The following is a 22,502-nucleotide window of genomic DNA, read 5'->3' as shown; positions in this document are numbered from 1 at the left end:
TTTGGCAGCAATTACAGCCTTGAGTTTCCTGGTATGACACTACAAGCTTGGCACACCACTATTTGGTGAGTTTCTCCCATTCTTCTCTGCAGATCTTCTCAAGCTCTATCAGGTTGGATGGGAAGCGTCACTGCACATTAATTTTCAGGTCTCTCCAGAGATGTCCGATCGGGTTCAAGTCCGGGCTCTGGCTGAACCACTCAAGAACATGTAGAGACTTGTCCCGAAACCACTCCGCGTTGTCTTGGCTTTGTGCTTAGGGTCGTTGTCCTGTTGGAGGGTGAATCTTCACCCCAGTCTGAGGTTCTGAGCGCTCAGGAGCAGGTTTTCATCAAGGATCTCTGTGTACTTTGCTCTGTTCCTCGATCTTAACTAGTTTCCCCAATTACTGCTGCTGAAAAACATCCCAACAGCATGATGCTGCCACCACCATGCTTCACTGTAGGGATGGTGCCAGGTTTCCTCCAGATGTGACGCTTGGCATTCAGGCCAAAGAGTTAAATCTTGGTTCCAGAATAATGTTCTTTCTCATGGCCTGAGAGTCTTTAGGTGCCTTTTGGCCAAATCCAAGCGGAAATTCATGTGCCTTTTACTGAGGAGTGGCTTCCGTCTGGCCACTCTACCATAAAAGCCTGATTGGTGGAGTGTTGTAGAGATGGTTGTCCTTCTGGAAGTGTCATCCATCTCCACAGAGGAACTCTGGAGCTCTGTCAGAGTGACCATCAGGTTCTTGGTCACCTCCCTGACCAAGTCCCTTCTCCCTCGAAAACGCAGTTTGGCCTCGCGGTCAGCTTTAGGAAGCGTCTTGGTGGTTCCAAACTTCTTCCATTTAACAATAATGGAGGTCACTGTGTTCTTGGGGACCTTCAATGCTGCAGAAATGTTTTGGTACCCTTCTCCTGATCTGTGCCTCGACACAATCCTGTCTTGACACTCTACGGACAATTAATTCGACCTCGTAGCTTGCTTTTGCACTGACTTGCACTGTCAACTGTGGGGCCTTATATAGACAGGTGTGTGCCTTTCCAAATCATGTCCAATCAATTTAATTTGCCACAGGTGGACTCCAGTCAAGTTCCAGTAAAATCTCAAGGATGATCAATGGAAACAGGATGCATCTGAGCTCAATTTCAAGTCTCATAGCAAAGGGTCTGAATACTTGTAAAAATAAGGTATCCGTTTTTTATTTTTAATACATTTGCAAAAATGTCCCCAAAACAGTTTTTGCTTTGTCATTATGTGTAGATTGCTGAGGAATGTTTTATTTTATCAATTTTAGAATAAGGTTGGAAATGTAGCAAAATGTGGAAAAAGTTAAGGGGTCTGAATACTTTACGAGGTAAAGGTCCAAAATGGGTAGATAAAGGTCTAATAGGAAAACTCAATACACTAGTGCAAATTGGGGAAGAACATATGATGAATTCTGTATACAAATACAACCATATTAACCCACTTTCCCCAGGGGTGTGTGTTGAGCCATTACCTTTTTTTGACTGTGTCCAGTGCAATTGGATGTCATAATTATTATTAAATGGTTATTTTCTGGTTGTAATTTGTTTAAATGGATGTAAATATGTCGTATAACGTCTTGGTGTCCCCCAGGGGTATGTATTGGCCCCTACCGGTTTTTGACGGCGTCAAGCTGTTCCTGCAGTGAGGCCTTGTGCTGCTCGACCACATCTTTGAGGGGTACAGTGGGGTGCTCGGCATGCTCGCCGCTCGTACAGTCCTGGCACATGGCGGTCTCACACGGTGGACAGTAGAACTCCATCACCTAGGCAAGAGCAAAGCAAGAGTTCAAAGGTCAAGGTACGGTATGAGAATCCATTTTCTCCTTACCTTTTCCTTCGCTCTGACATGATTGCAAATGCATACTGTGCAGGTGTGCAAAAGCACTCCCCAAATATTCCCAGAATATATGAGGGCACAAAATACTGTAGATATTTACTAACCCTATTATTTATTTCCTCTTAACTATTTTCAAAAAAACACCACACAAGTAATCTAAAATCCTTTCTTCCCCAAAACATCACACCCTGTTGTAAAACCTCTGTATCAAGCATTGAAGCAAGTCATTATCTTCACTTAGGAGTTTAGTGCCAGTGTGGTAGTGCCCCCATGCCAGTAGCCCATAAAAATAAACCTGTTGCTATGGTGACGAGAGAGAGAGAGAGAGAGAGAGAGAGAGAGAGAGAGAAAGAGAGAGAGAAAGAGAGAGAGAAAGAGAGAAAAGAGAGAAAGAGAAAGAGAAAGAGAAAGAGAAAGAGAAAGAGAAAGAGAAAGAGAAGAGAGAAAGAGAGAGAGAAAGAGAGAGAGAAAGAGAAAAGAGAGAAAGAGAGAAAGAGAGAAAGAGAGAGAGAAAGAGAGAGAGAAAGAGAGAGAGAAAGAGAAAGAGAAAGAGAAAGAGAAAGAGAGAGAGAAAGAGAAAGAGAAAGAGAAAGAGAAAGAGAAAGAGAAAGAGAAAGAGAAAGAGAAAGAGAAGAGAAAGAGAGAGAGAAAGAGAAAGAGAAAGAGAGAGAAAGAGAGAGAGAGAGAGAGAGAGAGGAGAGAGAAAGGAGAGAGATGAATGTCACGGAATTTCCTGGTGGGATTCCTTGACCATCACTGTAATTTCAAGGTGACCTATCGGTAGAATAATTTACTAGGATGATAACGTTAGATGGACATTGATGGATGGAAATTATTATCTGTGTGTGTGTGTGAGAGAGAGTCTGTCTGTTGTTATATCCTACATTTCCTACGTGGTTGGGACAGGAGAGCGGTTGTCCCGTGGCCACAGAGCTGATGGTCTCCAACACGGCGTTCTCCTGGCTGCAGCTGTCGCTGGGGGGCCGCTGCAGCACATCCATCAGGTTGGTGATGAAGAAGTTGCTCTGCAGCGCCGCCACGCCTTTCTCCGGCAGGATGGACGTCTGGCGGCACACGGGGCACGACAGCGTCAGGCTGTGGGCCGGGATGTAGTTCTGCAGGCACCTGGAGAGGAGAGAGGCGGATAGAAGGGCGGAGTTAAATGTCAGATGTGGATATACTTACTAGTGTTTCTAGACTATTTCTATACCACCACAGCCCTGATACCTGTCATGACAGAAAACACAGGCTACACACCTGCATCCCAAATGGCCCCAGGTCAAAAGTAGTTGCCTAAATAGGGAAGAGGTTGATATTTGGGATGCAACAACAGACATATGTATCATACATCTATGTGATTGTGACTCTCGTCTAGTATATTCTGCTTGAATCAGGAAACAACTTTTTTTTTTACAGGATCAAATCCTAAAATGTTGTAGTAGCAGTCTACAGGGTTATTTCCACCATACACCAACAACACTGACTTATAATACCAGTGAGTGACTCTAGAGCACATTGTATGAAGGGTTGGGATTCAGAGTCACACACTGCCTAGCCCTTGATAGCATCCTGCAATACATAAATCAGGTACCTGATTTATGGGAGAAGAACAAAAGCCCAGAAAAAGGTCCCACAAAATATATATATAAAAAACAACTTTAAATGGCCTATTGAATTACTAGTTTGATTTCATTCTATCTAGTCATATACAATTTTCACAGAGACGCTGATTCACTGTTTAATCACTGATTTATTAAGTTGTCCGATGGTCATCAAAGTCAACACAGAATTCAAAATGGAAGAAGAACCTAACATGTCAATCAAGTTAAAGTTTTCTGCCCCTTAAAAACCTATTTAATTTTTATATCCAGCACACACACACACACACACACACACACACACACACACACACACACACACACACACACACACACACACACACACACACACACACACACACACACACACACACACACACACACACACACACACACACACACACACACACGTTGCCTGCACCATACTGACTCCAAAATGAACAGAGAGACGAGACAGAGAGGGACTAGAGAGGGACAGAGTGGGGAAAAAGAGGATGGGAGAGAAGACAGATCAGAGACAAAGACAGAAGGAGAAAGAGACAACGATAGGGAGAGAAAACAAGCTAAAGATACAGAACGAGCAAAAGAGAGCGAGAGCATCTTGGTACAACAGCATCATCAAATCTAATTGAGTAATGTCACGCTCTAGATGCTATACAGAACAATGATACAGGCAGAGACAGGCACTGAGCTCTCCCTTCTTCTCTCAGGGACAAAGGCAGCTAGTCTAGGAGGGTGACATGGACAGACCAAATGTAATCACAGAAAAGACAGCCATTTTGTGAAGCTACAGTTATTTAGTTTCTAAATTCAGCTAAGTTCCCTATCCATGACAAAAGGAGAGACACTTTATACATATTTGGTTAGGTCATCTTTAATCCAAGGATGTGTGATGAGCAAGCATCACTTTCTATCACCCTTAATTGGCAGAATATTCACACGTTTGCTAACCGATAAATCACACTCTCAAAGACAATCAGGCTCACGCACTCTCCCAAACTGAACATAAATGAGACAGGCAGCGTGCACACACACACACACACCTCACCTCTCACAGAAAGTATGGAGGCAGGGCAGCACTTTGGGGTTGTCGTAGCGGTCCAGGCATATGCTGCAGATCAGGAACTGCTTGTCGATCTGTCGCACCACAGGGCTGGGGATGCTACTGGAGCCTTCACTGGCCATCCTAATACTCTGTCATAAAGTTCCCTCTTCCTCTCACCCTGGACCCTAGAGAGAGACAGAGAGAGGAGGGTTAGAGGGGTTCACACACATACGCACGGATGCCTATGTTAAAACTTCGACACAGAGGGTTTTGGAGGTATGCGCACACACATACAGAAGTGTCCAAAATGTTCGCAATACCAAACAGTACGCATATGCACGCACACACACACACACACACACACACACACACACACACACACACACACACACACACACACACACACACACACACACACACACACACACGCACACACACACAAAGGTAAAAGGAGGAGACACACGTCAGCTGCTTGCTTTCTCCCATCCTGCCCCTCACCGAGACAGGAAATGCCAAACACACAAATCACAGTTCTGTCACAGCAAAAGCAAAACATCTCAACATAGTCCACATATCAGTATGTATAAATAAATAATATTTCCCACAATATGGCCTATGGCCTATAAAGATCAGGACGTAAAACCATTTTTTAAATTTGACCTTTTATTTAACTAGGCAAGTCAGTTAAGAACAAATTTTCAATGACAGCCTGGGAACAGTGGGTTAACTGCCTGTTCAGGGGCAGAACGACACATTTGTACCTTGTCAGCTCGGGGATTTGAACTTGCAACCTTCCGGTTACTAGTCCACTAGGCTACCCTGCCTCCCTATCACACACAATGGCATTATAATATTGTACTGCTTAGTAGTAGTCATCAACAAGTCTATGAAATAAAATCACCCTCAAAGAACATGGAATAAGACCTAATAAGTTAACTGCTCACTCAATGACTTACATAAAACAAAACCATACAGATTGACAACTACGACCATCCAAAAGAAATGAGCCTTTTAGCATTTTGGCTAAATCACTAATTTCAAATGAGACACAGACGCTGTGGCTTTGGTTGCTTGGGGAACAGATCTGAACCCCAGGAACTGGTCCCAGACCCGTATGTGCCACCTTGCCAACTTTTGCTATTGCCATGCCAAAAGCACCAACTGATTTGGGACCAGGCAAACATGACCCATGGCTGGTAGGGGGGGAAAAGACAGGTAGGAGGTCAATCTCAGGCAATGGCACCAGCTGAATAGCAACAGTAGAGCCAACAACTGGGGACCAAGCAATTCTGGCTACTGATACTAGCCACAGAAGAGTAGAACGTCCCCGGAAAATAAGGAGAGAAAGAAAAAAAAAGATCCACTGTGGTTTCGGGGCCTTGGCCCTTGTCAGTACCCCTCAAATGCCATCTGGCATCCCTACCCAGGATCAATAACTCAATTTGGGGCTTGGATGATCTCAAAATAGATTTTTTTGCTATGGCTTCAGTGCTATGCTAGGTGGATGTTTCCAGAAAAAGCACTGAGTTAGGAATATTTGATAACAAAGTGAAAGCAAAGCAGCGCATATACAGTAGAAGCTTAGTGATGCCACTGAGGACAGAGTTGAGTGCTGATTGTACTGAGTACTGTACTGTGCTCTACTCACTGTACAGTGCTATCCAATCTTGTAAAACGTGTCTATGATAGGTTAGAATTTGGTCCAGTCCGGTCCCATCAACATCAAGGCCAGGGTGGTCTCAGTGTGAGCAAAGCATGTGTGTCAACTAGCTAGCTGTCTCAGGTTGTATTTAGGACAGGCAAAGAAACAGGACGCCTCTGCCGCTTGTAGAAAAAGGCCCTGAGGGAGACTCTCCCTCCCTCGCTGATATCTTGTACAGTATGTGCCAGAAAATAGCTTTACAGGAAAAAAGAAAACCGTTGTCATGGCTACCGGGATGGAGAAGAGGTCAGCCCCTTCACTTGGTTTAACCCTTTCCATATAGTTTGCTTAAATCTTAAATGCTGACTACTCAACAGTACACAGCAGAAGTCAAGTCCTTCATAGTGTCTGTCGCTACCTTAACTAAGCTACAATATTTACATAACTTTGGTTGTGCGGCCCTTGAAGCTTAGTGGGTTTTAGCCAAGCGGTGGAATGAGATTTTTTTTAAAGCTAGATTTATCTGGAAAGCTTTGGTATTACGTCATTACACAGTCTTTTTCACTTCCTTGGTCAACTATGGGTTAACTCTCCACACGTGGGGACTCGGGACCTTAAAGAGGATGACAATATGGTTCATAGTCTACTGAGATAACCCTGAAGATTTATGACACCATAACACTGAAACAAAGAAAGAGATTCGCCCACTCGTAATCAAATGCTTCCAACAATTGAATGGGGTAAACCTAATAACCAATGTTTCAGCAACGCAGCGCCTCCTTCAGGGTTACATAATGAATGCTTGAACCAGGTTATGTAGGAATATTTTTGGGGTGTGCGTCAGCTTTTTTAATCATAATACTCAATATCTCAAGGGAATCTAAAAAAAAACACAGTATTGTTGATCAAATTTTTTACATTGAAAAATCAACCGGTACATGCAAGCACAAACCCAGCACAACGAAAGCCTTCAATCAAATAGATGATTTGATGAACCACAATCCGGCTCCTTCCCTGATTTATCAATTCCATTAAACATCCCTGCATATCTAGTTGGATTTGCAGTGCATGAAAGATGATTATGAAACTGTTCCACAAATCCTTCTTTCAGACACAGACACAGCACAGACACAACAAGACTCAGACACAACACAACAGACACAACGAAGACAACACCAAACACAGACAGAACACATACAAAACTCCTGTCATCTCACAAAGGGAGGTCTCGCCGTTACATAATCTTTATGTAAGACAACGTGAAATGCAACTAAATAAACTGATTCATCCATCAATATGCTTCTAGCAGAGTGTCATAGGCAACAGATGACAAAAGGTAGATTTCTGTTAAAGATGTCAAATTATCTTGACCAATCAGAGAATCCGAGTGCAACTTACATGAGAAAACATAGATAGATATCTGTAGAAATCAGCATTAACAATGACCCTATTTGAAAACGCCCAATACTAATCAATCAAATCAATACACGAAACCATAAATCCATTACTCCAGCATATACAGTGCATCGCCCGAAAGTGATGACATTGCTAAGACACTATATAAATCACTCTAAAATCCCTATCCCAAACACTCAGTCACAGCAATCAACAGGCGTCACCACTAAGCCAATATAGTAAGTGACACTGTCACCCACCCAGAGCTACCCGTGCCAACACAAGACCGTGCCATCTACCCACCGCGTTCTGTAGGAGCCCTACCATCGCTGAGTCATCCTTGGCTTAAAACACAGCGCATGCTTGTGCCCTCTAAAGACACTCCTGTCCAGGGAGCAGAGAAATTATGAGCTGCTTAAAGAGCTGGTAAGCTTGAAAAGAGATGACGACACATATCAAGAGCAGAGAGTTAGAGTGAGAGAGGAGGATTAATTGTGAGAGCCAACAGTGTAGACCTATGTCTGGACTCGTAGCCAATCAATCTCTTACATCTCTTTCCCTCTCCCTCGCTCCCTCCCTCACTTTCCTCCCTCCCTCATACTGTCACTTTTCCTTTTTCCCATCACCCTCTTTCTGTCTCCCTCTCTCTCCCCTCTGTTTTCCACTCACCCTATATATCCCTCCCTCTCCCCATCCCTCCCTTCCTCCCACCCTCCCGCTCTCTCAAGTTAATGCTGGCTCACTGCAGAAGAGCTGGCAAAGGATCCTGGGAAAGGGACGCAGCAGCATCAGCAAGCAGCAGGGAGCGGATTGGCTGGCCTCTTGAAGAGTGACCAATGAGACAGGGAAAAGCCGGCGTGGGTCAGCTCAGCAACCAATGAGGCAGAAGCTAACAGGATCAAAGGGAGCAGCAGTGTGCATGTGTGTGTATACCCATATTGCTGACTCACTGCACAGGCTGAGAGAGAGAGAGAGAGAGAGAGAGACAGGGAGATGGAGATAAAGGTAGGGAAAAAGAAAGGGGGACGCAGGGATGAATGAACATTGATTAGGGCATGGGGAAGCCAGGGAGATATTAAAGAAGACAAAGAGATATAGAAGGATAGAGAGAGACTACAGAGAGTGAAAAAGACTAGAGCAGTGTTCCCCTAAACTCGGTCCAGGTGCACTTTAGTTTTTTTTTGCACCAGACGGCCGATTCAAATAACCAACTAATTATTAAGCTTTGAATCAGCTGTGTAATGCTAGGGCAAAAACCAAAACTTGCACCCCTTGGGGTCCTGAGGACCGATCAAAAAGGCAGCCTCAATAGCACATGCATGCATGCACACACACACACACAAAATAAATAAACACTCACACAGACAGTGACTCGTAGACACACCCGGACATACACACACACGCGCAAATGTCAACTCTAAACAACGACAGCGGGGAATTGAGGTAACAGCAACTCGGTAGGTAGTACTAGCATTAGAAATGACAAGGCAATTCATCTGATCACAAACTAACTAAGATATGGCAAAGCTGCTGGCTTCTGTCTAGATAACATCCTATAACATTTGACAGTTTAGAATGACAAAATATTCTGAGGGCATCCAGAAACATGACAGTATGCAAATGTGGCAAAAATAACGTAGTCTTCATTCTCAATTCAAGCCTTGTGCGTAGACTTGGGGCTGCATCCCAAATGGCATCCTATTCTCTATTATAGTCCCTAAGGCCTCTGTTCAAAAGGAGTGCACTGTATAGAGAATAGGATGCCATTGGGGACACAACTGGGTCGTGACACCACCCTCTCTGCTCTTGGATAATGAATCAAAAGGGTACATCTCACTCGCCTCATTGAGCAGGTCCTTAAGTACTGTGATTCAAAAGGAAAGTGGAATTCCACTAGCCTGGCCCTTGTCATACTAAGGAGTGGCATGATGGAACAAACAGACTGGTACTCAGGCTAGAATTTCCCTCTCATCTGTAGTTCAGATAGCAAACCGAGACACAGGAGGAAAGGGTGTAGATCGGGATTGAAGCCTGGTCTCCAGTGAGGAGGCATGCACTAGCCAGGAGTGTTATCCACTTGACCACAGCTCTGGACAGCACTGCATGATTACCAGGATGCTTGGGAGGCTAGTAGACATCTAGAGAAATTAGAATCAGGTCATGTGGGCCTATGTGTGGATGGATGGACAGAGAGACTTGAAAGGCTTTTATAGAAGTGAATTGCGTGAACTGCACCAATAAGGGCACAATTGCACAAGCATATATCCAATTCATTGCATGCAACATTTTAAGTCGAGATGCAGCACAACAAGAAAGTCTCTTTTCCAAGGAGTGCAGACAGAAGACTGAACAAGTGTTTTGTCCAATACCATTATGCTGCTACACATTCTTATACCTTAATGCCTCCAAAAAAACAGAGCATACGCAAAGCCAAAACAGGGTTGAAAAGAAAACAATCCACTTAACAAGACTGTATTCAACGAAAGGATTCTCCTCTTTTATTGGGTCTGAATCAGAACTCACTCGTCCAAACTTGACCCATAGCCACAGGCTCATAGTGTAGCATGCTGATGGCGAGTGTTCCAATCCAGTGCTTTGCACACAAAAGCTCAGTCCCAAATGGTAACCTACGCCCTATATAGTGCAGGGCACTACTTTTGGCCAGGGCCCATAGGGGTGTCATTTGGGACGCACACATTATCTGGCTTTCAAAGGAGTTCTTGCTTCTAATACTATACAACTCAGAATGAAGAGTCATCAACACATTAGTAACCGCGCCAAAATGCGCATGTGGAATGCCAAGAACGTGCACTGCAAAATAATGATGTTTTTCTGCAAGGATTTTTAGGATAGCTTGATATTGGCAATTCCATGATAACGGAATTGTGTTGAGTCTCTGGTTTTACATTTTAAGTGAAAAAATCTAACAAAAACATTGATTGCAAAGTTTAACAAACCATACAACTCTATGCACAAGGGCGACTTTTAACAATTTACACTGAACATTTTACAAAAACACATTTACTGGAAGAACTGTGCAGAGGCAAAGTTTTGTAAGAGAATTTGGGTAAAATGTCCTTGAGTCCATGTAAAAACTAAAACTATCTAAATGTTTTAAATACGTTTAAATATCTGCTCCGAATTAAGATTCTGTGATTTCGGCAGAAAGAATGGTATGTTAGCTATAACATGACACATTGACTTTGAAAAAAATCTCTTTTGGTTATTGAACTACATTAAAAGTGGATTTACTCCCTGTAATGGAAATGCGGTAACAGAATTTGATCAAGGTCAACGTCACCGGTCTTCTAGCCATCGCCGATCCACATTTCATTTTCCATTTGTCTTGTCTTCCCACACACCTGGTTTCAATCCCAGCAATGACATGTTGTGTATTTAACCTTGTGCACCTTATGTCTGGGGTGTTGTCCCATTATGATTATTGTGTTTTGTTCACTGTGATTTTTATCATTAAACTGCACCGTTGGAACACAGTCTTTGCTCTCCTGCGCCTGACTTCTCTACCGCCAGTACGCACGCCTTACAAAATACAGGACCAAACCTATGGAGTCAGCAGGAACAGGTACACCGGGTATACGGGTGAAGGAGCGCGTCCGGGAGCATGCAGCAATGGTCCACCATCTTGGCCATGCCATGGACTGCGTTGTCCAGACAATGGACCACTGGGAGAGACAGGAGTTCTCCCAGAGCCTCCACCAGCACAACCAGGGTCTCCACTACACGCCTTTCCTTCTCCTGGTCTCACTGGGATTCGTCTCTCCCTTCCCAGGAATATGATGGGACGGCTGCGAACTGCCAGGGGTTCCTATTACAACTGGACCTATACCTGGCAACCGTCCACCCGGCTCCTTTGGGCCGTGAGAGGGTGTCCGCCCTCGTCTCGTGCCTCACCAGGAAAGCCCTGGAGAGGGCCAATGCCATGTGGAGAGAGGGAGATGTGGCGTTGGACCAGTTTGAGGAGTTCACCCGCCGACCACTCGCCCAAGGGTAGAGCGGCAGGTGAGCGCCTCTACCATCTGAGGCAGGGGACGAGGAGCGCCCAGGAGTTTCGGCACCTGGCTTCCGGCGCGGGATGGAACGACAGGGCCCTGATCGACCAGTATTGTTGAAGTCTGCGCGAGGACGTCTATCGGGAGTTGGCCTGCAGAGACACCACCTTCAAGTTCGACAAGCTGGTGGACCTGTCCATCCGGCTGGATAACCTGCTGGCTACCCGCGGACGTTCAGATCAGGGTCTGTTGGTTCCATCCCCTCGCACCCGCTCTCCAATACCCATGGAGCTGGGAGGAGCGGTGCGCAGGGAGACCGGAGGGGGTTCCAGCTCGTGCACCATCTGTGGCCTCAGAGGTCACACTGCCTGTCAGTGCCGAGGCAGCAGGCAGGGCGCTCTGGCGTCACCCCAGATGAGCCGGCACCATTCTCACCCAGAGCCCTCTGTTGCACATATGTTTGTGTATGTCACTTTCCCTGAGTTTTCCCTGCATTCCCAGCATAAGGCGCTCGTCGATTCAGGTGAGGCTGGGAATTTTATAGATAAATCGTTCGCCCATAGTTTAGGGATCCCTATTGTTCCCGTGGCTGTACCCTTCCCCGTTCATGCCTTAGATAGTCGACCATTAGGGTCAGGGTTGACCAGGGAGGCCACCGCTCCTCTTAGGCATGGTGACGCGGGGGGTCACAAGGAGAGAATTAGTCTCTTCCTTATTGACTATCCTGCGTTTCCCGTGGTGCTAGGCCGACCCTGGTTAGTATGTCATGACCCCACTGTTTCTTGGCCACAGAGGACTCTTACGGGCTAGTCGCGAGAGTGCTCAGGGAGGTGTTTAGGGGTTTCCGTTGGTGCTACTACGGTGGAAAGTCCAGACCAGGTCTCCACCGTGCACATTCCCCCTGAATATGCCGATTTGGCTCTCGCCTTCTCTAAAAAGAAGGCGACTCAATTACCACCCCATCGACAGGGTGATTGTGTGATAGATCTCCTGGTAGATGCTGCAATTCCCAGGAGTCACGTGTATCCCCTGTCACAGGCGTAGACGCGAGTAAAACCAAATGCATGCTTTTCAACCGATCGCTGCCTGCACCCGCATGCCCGACTAGCATCACCACCCTGGATGGTTCCAACCTTGAATATGTGGACATCTATAAGTACCTAGGTGTCTGGCTAGACTGCAAACTCTCCTTCCAGACTCACATCAAACATCTCCAATCAAAAATCAAATCCAGAGTCGGCTTTCTATTCCGCAACAAAGCCTCCTTCACTCACGCTGCCAAGCTTACCCTAGTAAAACTGACTATCCTACCGATCCTCGACTTCGGCGATGTCATCTACAAAATGGCTTCCAACACTCTACTCAGCAAACTGGATGCAGTCTATCACAGTGCCATCCGTTTTGTCACTAAAGCACCTTATACCACCCACCACTGCGACTTGTATGCTCTAGTCGGCTGGCCCTCACTACATATTCGTCGCCAGACCCACTGGCTCCAGGTCATCTACAAGTCCATGCTAGGTAAATCTCCGCCTTATCTCAGTTCACTGGTCACGATGGCAACACCCATCCGTAGCACGCGCTCCAGCAGGTGTATCTCACTGATCATCCCTAAAGCCAACACCTCATTTGGCCGCCTTTCGTTCCAGTACTCTGCTGCCTGTGACTGGAACGAATTGCAAAAATCGCTGAAGTTGGAGACTTTTATCTCCCTCACCAACTTCAAACATCAGCTATCCAAGCAGCTAACCGATCGCTGCAGCTGTACATAGTCTATAGGTAAATAGCTCACCCTTTTTCACCTACCTCATTCCCATACTGTTTTTATACTGTTTTTATTTATTTACTTTTCTGCTCTTTTGCACACCAATATCTCTACCTGTACATGCCCATCTGATCATTTATCACTCCAGTGTTAATCTGCAAAATTGTATTATTCGCCTACCTCCTCATGCCTTTTGCACACATTGTATATAGACTGCCCATTTTTTTCTACTGTGTTATTGACTTGCTAATTGTTTACTCCATGTGTAACTCTGTGTTGTCTGTTCACACTGCTATGCTTTATCTTGGCCAGGTCGCAGTTGCAAATGAGAACTTGTTCTCAACTAGCCTACCTGGTTAAATAAAGGTGAAAAAATAAATAAAAAAAAAATAAAAAAAGATGGAGGCTATGGAATCCCTGCGTCAGGGGAACATTCGGTCATCCACTTCACCCGCCTCCTCAAGTTTCTTATTTGTGAAAAAGAAGGAAGGAGGTCTGCGCCCGTGTATTGACAATCGGGGTATGAACCAGATCACTGTGAGGTATAGTTACCCGCTACCGCTCATTGCCACAGGGATTGAGTCAATGTACGGGGCACGCTTCATCGCCAAACTAGATCTCAGGTGCGCTTACAACCTGGTGCGTATCCGGGAGGGAGACGAGTGCAAGACGGCTTTCAATACAACCTTAGGGCACTATGAGTACCTTGTCATGCCATACGGGTTGATGAATGCGCCAACAGTCTTCCAGGCCTTTGTAGACGAGATTTCCAGGGACCTGCACAGGCAGGGTGTAGTGGTGTATATTGATGACATTCTGATACACTCCGCTACACGCGCCGAGCATGTGTCTCAGGTGCGCAGGGTGCTTGGTCGCCTGTTGGAGCATGACTGTACGTTAAGACCGAGAAGTGCCTGTTCTTTCAGCAGTCCGTCTCTTTCCTAGGGTACTGCATTTCCAACACAGGGGTGAAGATGGAGAGTGACCGCATTTCAGCCGTGTGTAATTGGCCGATTCCCACCACGGTAAAGGAGGTGCAGCGGTTCTTAGGGTTTGCCAACTACTACCGGAGGTTTATCCGGGTTTTTGGTCAGGTAGCGGCTCCCATTACCTCACTGCTGAAGGGGGGCCCGGTGCGTTTACAGGGATTTTGGTCACCTAAGGGCTCTGTTTACCTCGGCTCCCGTGCTGGCCCATCCGGATCCCTCTTTGGCGTTCATAGTGGAGGTGGACGCGTCCGAGGCTGGGATAGGAGCTGTACTCTCTCAGCGCTCGGGTACGCCACCGAAGCTCCGCCTCTGTGCCTTCTTCGAGAAGAAGCTCAGCGGAGCGAAACTATGATGTGGGGGACCGGGAGCTGTTGGCTGTCGTCAAGGTTTTGAAGGCATGGAGACATTGGCTCAAGGGGGCTAAACACCCTTTTCACATCTGGACTGACCACCGCAATCTGGAGTATATCCAGCGAGCGAGGAGACTGAACACTCGCCAGGCAAGGTGGGCCATGTTTTTCACCCCTTTTGTGTTTACCCTTTCCTACAGACCAGGCTCCCAGAACGTGAAGGCAGACGCATTGTCCTGGCTGTATGACACAGAGGAGCGGCCCATGGATCCCACTCCCATACTCCCCGCCTCCTGCCTGGTGGCGTCGGTAGTATGGGAGCTGGACGCGGACATTGAGCAGGCGTTAAATGCAGACCCCGCTCCCGTCCAGTGTCCCGCTGGGCGTCTGTACGTCCCGTCTGCTGTTCGTGACCGGTTAATCTATTGGGCCCACACGTCACCCTCTGGTCATCCTGGGATCGGTTGGACAGTGCGCTGTTTGAGCGGGAGGTACTGGTGGCCTACCTTGGCTAAGGTTTATGTTTCCTCCTGCTCGGGGTGCGCCCAGTGTAAGGCTCCTAGACACCTGCCCAGAGGGAAGCTACACCCTTACCCGTTCCACAACAGCCTTGGTCGCACCTGTCGGTGGATTTTCTAACCGATCTCAACCTCTCACAGGGTAACACCGATATCCTGGTCGTTGTGGATCGGTTCTCGAAGTCCTGTTGTCTCCTCCCTCTGCCCGGTTTCCCTACAGCCCTACAGACTGCGGAGGCCTTGTTTACGCACGTCTTCCGGCACTACGGGGTGCCTGAGAATATCGTGTCTGATCGAGGTCCCCAATTCACGTCTAGGGTCTGGAAGGCGTTCATGGAACGTCTGGGGGACTGGATCAGCCTTACTTCAGGGTTTCACCCCGAGAGTAATGGGCAGGTGGAGAGAGTAAACCAGGATGTGGGCAGGTTTCTGCATTCCTATTGCCAGGGGGGAGCGGCCGGGGAAGTGGGCGGCATTTGTGCCCTGGGCCGAGATGGCACAGAACTCGCTTCGCCACTACTCCAGGTTTACCTTTACTTGTTACTTCTGTGAACTTTCATTATCCTCCCTCCTCATGAGGGAAAGAAAATATCTTAAAGATATGTGGGTTTTTGGTGACAGAATTGAGGCACAAAGCAATGTTTCTTAAATGTACAGAAGGCTGTATCCAAAACAAAATATAAAAAAGTGTTGATATTAGTTGCCAAGGGTTTTTTTTACCTCAAAATTGTGTTTTGGTGTATTTCTAATACCTTTTAAGACTTTTTCTGGTAGAGATTTTCTAAGACTCCCTTTCCATCTGTTTGACCAGAAGTCAAAAGCCTTTGCTTATTCCTAAAAAAATATATTATAAAAAAATGGTTGAAATATGCCTTAATTCTTCGAAAATATAGACACCGAACAGCAAGATTTAACTTGGGGTCTTTTGTTTAGACATGTAACATTAACGTCAGCTAGCTAAACTATGAACTATAAACCCAATCCATAGAGTACTAGCAATACAAACTGATTGTCATAGCTAGCTAAAGTTAAGCAAATAGGTTCAATGTTAGCTAGCAAGCCAACTATCAAACTTCAGCTCGCTAGCTAACAGCAAGCTTTAACCTCCAATGAAAACAGCTTTCTGACAAAATTAGAAACGTATAATATCTGAAACTGTAGCCATGTACATATACATGGATGAAAGCTTCATGGCAGACTGCAAACCCTTTCATAAAATAAGACGTCCTGTGTCGTTTCTGTTTAGTTTGCACAGCCTGCTTGGCTCGTTGTGTCAAGTCACTCTGGTTCACAATGCAATGCCATAAGAATCATCAGATCTTTCTCCCTCTCTGTCACGGATGCCATGGTTGCCCTTAGTTTGAAGATGCAATCCGGAAACAGGTGTTTTATACAACAGCCTTCTGTGTTCTCTTTTCGACTCCTTATGCATTTGCAATCAAACAGCAGAATTCTATTAATCTCCTTATCATATTCTGCTTCTACTAGACATTCAACTGATTTCAAAACTCGGTCAACTTCTTCCGTGACAACACTGCTGATTGCCGTTTCTTCCCCATCACTGTCATCAGAAGACTCTACACTGTCTTCTTCAATGAACATGTTTTTTTACCTAAATCAGGGATTTCCTCATCGTCTGATTCATTTTCATAGTCAGAGAGAGTCAGCATGGCACGATCGTTCTCCAGAAAGTAATCCATTACAACTTTTCCCCACTGACCTTTGAGAGCCTGATAAATTCAGGGCAGCAATGTTATTGAGAGCAGTAGCAACATATCTGCAGTTATCCATTGCTAATGTTATATCTTTTGAAAAAAACTGCAGTAGAAAGGATTATCTACGCATAACGAGCATCTCATTTTATAGTCAAGATACTACATTGCAGACCAATCTGAAACTCATCTCTCGGCATGCCCAGCCCACTCATCATCTCAGCCATTCATGGCTAGCGGGAAGGTTCCTGAGTTTTTCTTTGGCTAAACCTTTGGCTTGTAATTTAAAAACTGTATTCGTATTTACAGATGGCATAAAAGTTTGTTATGAAGGCACATGAAAGCTCACATATCGAGAAGGCATTTCTGCCAACAAAAAAAACGCATTTTGATCAAAATAAATGTTTTTACGTTCAAACGGCTCTCCTGTGAAGTCGTGACTTGCGACATACCTAGTTTCCTGATACCGGTCACAATTTGACATGCTCCTATGAACTTCACATTGGTACAATTTGACATGCTCCTATGAACTTCACATTGGTACAATTTGACATGCTCCTATGAACTTCACATTGGTACAATTTGACATGCTCCTATGAACTTCACATTGGTACAATTTGACATGCCACGTTTTACACGGAAATTATCATATCCAGTTTGAGCCTTGTTTTAGTTCCAAAGAAGATCAAAAGAAAGAAATGTCTCTACAGTAATTTATTTTAAAATGGTGGATACACCCCAAGGTTGCCTCTCAAAATGGCACGCTATTCTGTATATAGTGCAGTACTTTTGACCAGTGCCCATAAGGTGCCATTTGGGATGCAAAACAAAACAATGACCAAACCAACAAAGCTGATGAATCTACAGTTAAACAAATATATTATTGGTGCAATTTAATCACAGGAGGCAAAGCATAACAAGCGTCAACAGCTATATCGTTTATAATAATTGCCATAACTAGTGGAAAATTAATTGTAGTGTGTAATTTCAGGCCACTGATTCAGAATTTCACACTACACGAATCAAATCATAATGACTCTTACCGAGGGGGAAAGAACACAGAGCAGATGAGAAGATTTCAATAATAACTTATTACCAGCATGAAACTACATCTAATCAAGAGAATATGGCCAGTTAGCCTATCAGCAAACAACATTTTAGCCAATAGCAGAAGGGCTTATGGATATATGTTTTCATTGTCAGTGCAATCAAATTGTGTCATTGGTCTGTGTGCATCTGCTAGGAGATAGGGCTGCTATGGAATAAACTAGTTCTGTGAAACCACAACAGAGTGAGGAGAACCAGAGACTACAGAGAGATCACAGACTAGATACTACTCCCTTACTGAGAATTTTAAAAAACGAAAAAAACAGATCAGAGGGGTTGTGGAGGAGGTGAGGACGCTGGAAAGGGGATGTAGGAGGATTGGCTTGGAACATGGACGGTATAATTCCCAATCATTACGTTTGTGTACATGTGCATCCATGCTTGTGCACCCACACCACCCAGTCAGTCCATTTCACCATTCCAGCTGTGAGCTCTGTCTGTGTGTGTGTGTGTGCGTGCGTGCGTGCATCTTTAAAATGTGTCCACCCTCTCATCTTCCAGACGCCAGATTGAGGATTACTTCAACCCATTCAGAGGGAGGTCTGCATGACGTTTGGCATCTGTAGACTCCCCCATCCCTTCACCCCACCCCCCTGGACACAAAGACACTGGGCTGGAAAGAACACTCGCTAAAAAAAAAGAAAACTGATGTTTTTGCCTCTCAGAGCAAGGTTATGTGATACAGTAGGCTTATGCCAACTCTCAACCTCTCAAAATTAACACTCCCAGTTCAGTTACATTACTTATACTGCAAATATAGGCCAAAACCCTGTTTGAATAGTTTATAAAGTCTACATTTTTTCCTTGCTTCAAATAATATCAGATCTGACATGATTGGAAAAATGTGAAAGCCGCTTAACTAGAAACTCCAGTTTCAATCTATCCAATCTTGTTTGACCTATTTTTTTTATTTTTACAGTCTATGTGTTTGACCCACAATACATAAAGGGAAGAGAAGAAGAAGTATTGGACCACAGCCCAAACTCCAATATCAAATTCATCAATAATATATACCACTCACCAGTCTAAATGGAAAGCAGTGTCGTGTGCAGCCCTGTCTCGCCTCTCTAAGTTTTGGCCAATAATGTCAATACTCCGCTCAGCTCTGGTACCCTTTCCATCCCACAGCTCTTTCCAGAGCACTGACCTCAGCTGTTTCCCCCTATGCTCCCTATCTCTCTCCATCTCTCTATGGGAACAACACAAACTGCCTTGTCACACCATCACAACGGTGACGCCGGCCAAATTTTCTAAACGTAAACCAGAGCGTGAGAGGGACACAAACACAGTCACACACACACACACACACACACACACACCCACACACACACACACACACACACACACACACACACACACACACACACACACACACACACACACACACACACACACACACACACACACACACACACACACACACACACACGTGACCAAAAGGGACACAACAGGTTAGAGCAGGGGGCCCAACGCTCCATAATGAAATCACTAGTAGCATTAGCAGCATGCTAACACCTCAGCTAACTGTCTGAGACTGTAGACAGACACAGGGCTTGTTTTCAGTGAGTGGAGGGATTCATTTCAGAACTGTAGAGAGTGTGAGTTAGGAGAGTTCCAAAGGGGAATCCTAACAGGTTTTTAATTGCTTAGGTTTATTAGCAGTGCCAAATTCTGAACACACATACAAACACGCATGCACAGAACACGCACATACACTTCACCTGGCTGGGATACATATTATCAATGGCTAGACTGGCCACACAAACAAGGAACATAAATGCTGTGCACTTTGTTACTGAGCAACGACCGGAGTAAAAGGGCTTTGAAATCACCATAATAACAAAAGGACATTGTGGACTTAATGACTGACATTAAAGTCCTCCCATCATACGGCGTGCATCCCAAATGACAACCTATTCCCTATATAGTGCAATACTTTTAACCAGGGCACATAGGGTCAAAAGTAGAGCAACCATAGGAAATAGGGTGCCATTTGTGACGCAGTTATAGTGTAGGTTGAAATAACTGCAATTTCTGTGAGTATTTATTTGATTTAAGATGAGTCTTCATTAACTGGGGAATACAAGTATTGTTCAATGGAAGGCAACAAAGCTAAATTATAGCATTCGTCTAAAATTAAATGGAAAATGAAAATGACAACAGTTCATGAAGACTACATCAATCCTGAAACATCGGTCGGCACTGTTGTAGATCAACAACTAGCACAAAGCACTTATCATTCAGATGAATTGGACAGTATACACAACTAGAAATGACCTACCATTAACAGGAGACCACTTATCAGTGCAATTAGAGCATACAAATCTAACCAACATATCAGGTATTTTTCATTGAATTATTCTAGACAGTTAACATTTAGGCAGTTTGTGAGGCAGACATCAAAAATACAATCTGATTGAGGCATCTACCACGATTATCAGTGACTATAGAATCCATAGTGCGGAATACCATACAGTTGAAGTCGGAAGTTTACATATACCTTAGCCAAATACATTTAAACTCAGTTTTCACAATTCCTGACATTTAATCCTCGTAAAAATTCCATCTTAGGTCAGTTAGGATCATAACTTTATTTTAAGAATGTGAAATGTCAGAATAATAGAAGAGAGAATTATTTATTTCAGCTTTTATTTCTTTCATCACATTCCCAGTGGGTCAGAAATGTACATACACTCAATAAGTATTTGGTAACATTGCCTTTAAATTGTTTAACTTGGGTCAAACGTTTCAGGTAGCCTTCGACAAGCTTACCACAATAGGTTGGGTGAATTTTGGCCCATCCCTCCTGACAGAGCTGGTGCAACTGAGTCAGGTTTGTAGGCCTCCTTGCTCACACACACTTTTTCAGTTCTGCCCACAAACGTTCTATAGGATTGGGGTCAGGGCTCTGTGATGGCCACTCCAATACCTTGACTTTGTTGTCCTTAAGCCAGTTTGCCACAACTTTGGAAGTATGCCTGGGTCACTGTCCACCTGGAAGACCAATTGCGACCAAGCTTTAACTTCCTGACTGATGTCTTGAGATGTTGCTTCAATATATCCACAAAATGTTCCTCCGTCATGACGCCATCTATTTTCTGAAGTGCATCAGTCCCTCCTGCAGCAAAGCACCCCCACCCCCACATGATGCTGCCACCCCAGTGTTCACGATTGGGATGGTGTTCTTCAGCTTGCAATCCTCACCCTTTTTCCTCCAAACATATTGATGGTCATTATGGCCAGAGGACATTTCTCCAAAAAGTACGATCTGTGTCCCCATGTGCAGTTGCAAACCGTAGTCTGGCTTTTTTATGGCGGTTTTGGAGTAGTGGCTTCTTCCTTGCTGAGCGGCCTTTCAGGTTATGTCGATGTAGGACTCGTTGTACTGTGGATATAGATACTTTTGTACCTGTTTCCTCCAGCATCTTCGCAAGGTCCTTTGCTGTTGTTCTGGGATTGATTTGCATTTTTCACACCAAAGTACATTCATCTCCAGGAGACAGAACGAGTCTCCTTCCTGAGCGGTATGACGGCTGTGTGGTCCCATGGTGTTTAAACTTGCGTACTATTGTTTGTACAGATGAACATGGTACCTTCATGCTTTTGGAAATTGCTCCCAAGGATGAACCAGACGTGTGGAGGTCTACAAAAAAGTCTTGGCTGATTTCTTTTGATTTCCCCATGATGTCAAGCAAAGAGGCACTGAGTTTGAAGGTAGACATTGAAATACATCCACAGGTACACCTCCAATTGACTTAAATTATGTCAATTAGCCTATCAGAAGCCTCTAAAGCCACAACATCATTTTCTGGAATTTTCCAAGCTGTTTAAAGACACAGTCAACTTAGTGTATGTCAACTTCTGACCCACTGGAATTGTGATTCAGTGAATTTTAGTGAAATAATCTGTCTGTAAACAAATTACTTGTGTCATACACAAAGTAGATGTCCTAACCGACTTGCCAAAACTATAGTTTGTTAACAAGAAATTTGTGAAGTGGTTGAAAAACAAGTTTTAATGACTCCAACCTAAGTGTATGTAAACTTCCGTTTTCAACTGTACATAATTAATCCATAAAGGGGCAATCTGCAATTGCTACATCATTAAAAAAAAATGTAATGATATGTACCCATTGATTCTTGAAGAATACAACTTAATATATACAGTGCCTTCGGAAAGTATGCAGACCCCTTGACTTTTTCCACATTTTGTTATGTTACAGCCTTACATGCTGACCAGACCGGGCACGTTGTGTGTGCGAGCGTTGCAAAACAAATTTAGAAATCCATGTTATTCAATTATTGCACCCACACTGCTCACGCGCGCCAATGAGCGTCTGCGTTGCCAAGGGCAAAAAGACTCTCAGACCATGAGAAACAAGATTCTCTGGTCTGATGAAAACAAGATTGAATTCTTTGAACTGAATGCCAAGCGTCACGTCTGGAGGCATGGTAGTGGCAGCATCATGCTGGGGGGGGATGTTTTTCAGAGGCAGGGACTGGGAGACGAGTCAGGATCGAGGC

General features: G+C 44.7%; 1 protein-coding gene across 5 annotated transcripts in view; it reads right to left on the bottom strand.

The window, feature by feature from the left end:
• The window catches only part of trim2a (tripartite motif containing 2a), an 80,585-nt gene that overhangs the window by 20,427 nt on the left and 37,656 nt on the right, over positions 1-22,502 (bottom strand). For 4 of the 5 annotated variants that reach the window (XM_052464392.1, XM_052464394.1, XM_052464391.1 and 1 more), the window contains 3 exons: positions 4,495-4,676; positions 2,733-2,973; positions 1,623-1,774 (listed from right to left, as the gene is read on the bottom strand). In XM_052464392.1, the coding sequence (XP_052320352.1) occupies positions 1,623-1,774; positions 2,733-2,973; positions 4,495-4,631 (530 nt within the window). In that variant the 5' untranslated portion in view covers positions 4,632-4,676. Of the gene's footprint in view, positions 1-1,622; positions 1,775-2,732; positions 2,974-4,494; positions 4,677-7,831; positions 8,095-22,502 lie in introns of those variants that run through there. The other variant, XM_052464393.1, reaches the window with a different exon arrangement.

Source organism: Oncorhynchus keta, chromosome 16, assembly GCF_023373465.1.
Source record: "Oncorhynchus keta strain PuntledgeMale-10-30-2019 chromosome 16, Oket_V2, whole genome shotgun sequence".
Classification (NCBI taxonomy): Eukaryota; Metazoa; Chordata; class Actinopteri; order Salmoniformes; family Salmonidae; genus Oncorhynchus; species Oncorhynchus keta.
The sequence above is the reverse complement of the archived record's forward strand: the minus strand, read 5'-3'. Positions and strand labels throughout refer to the sequence as shown.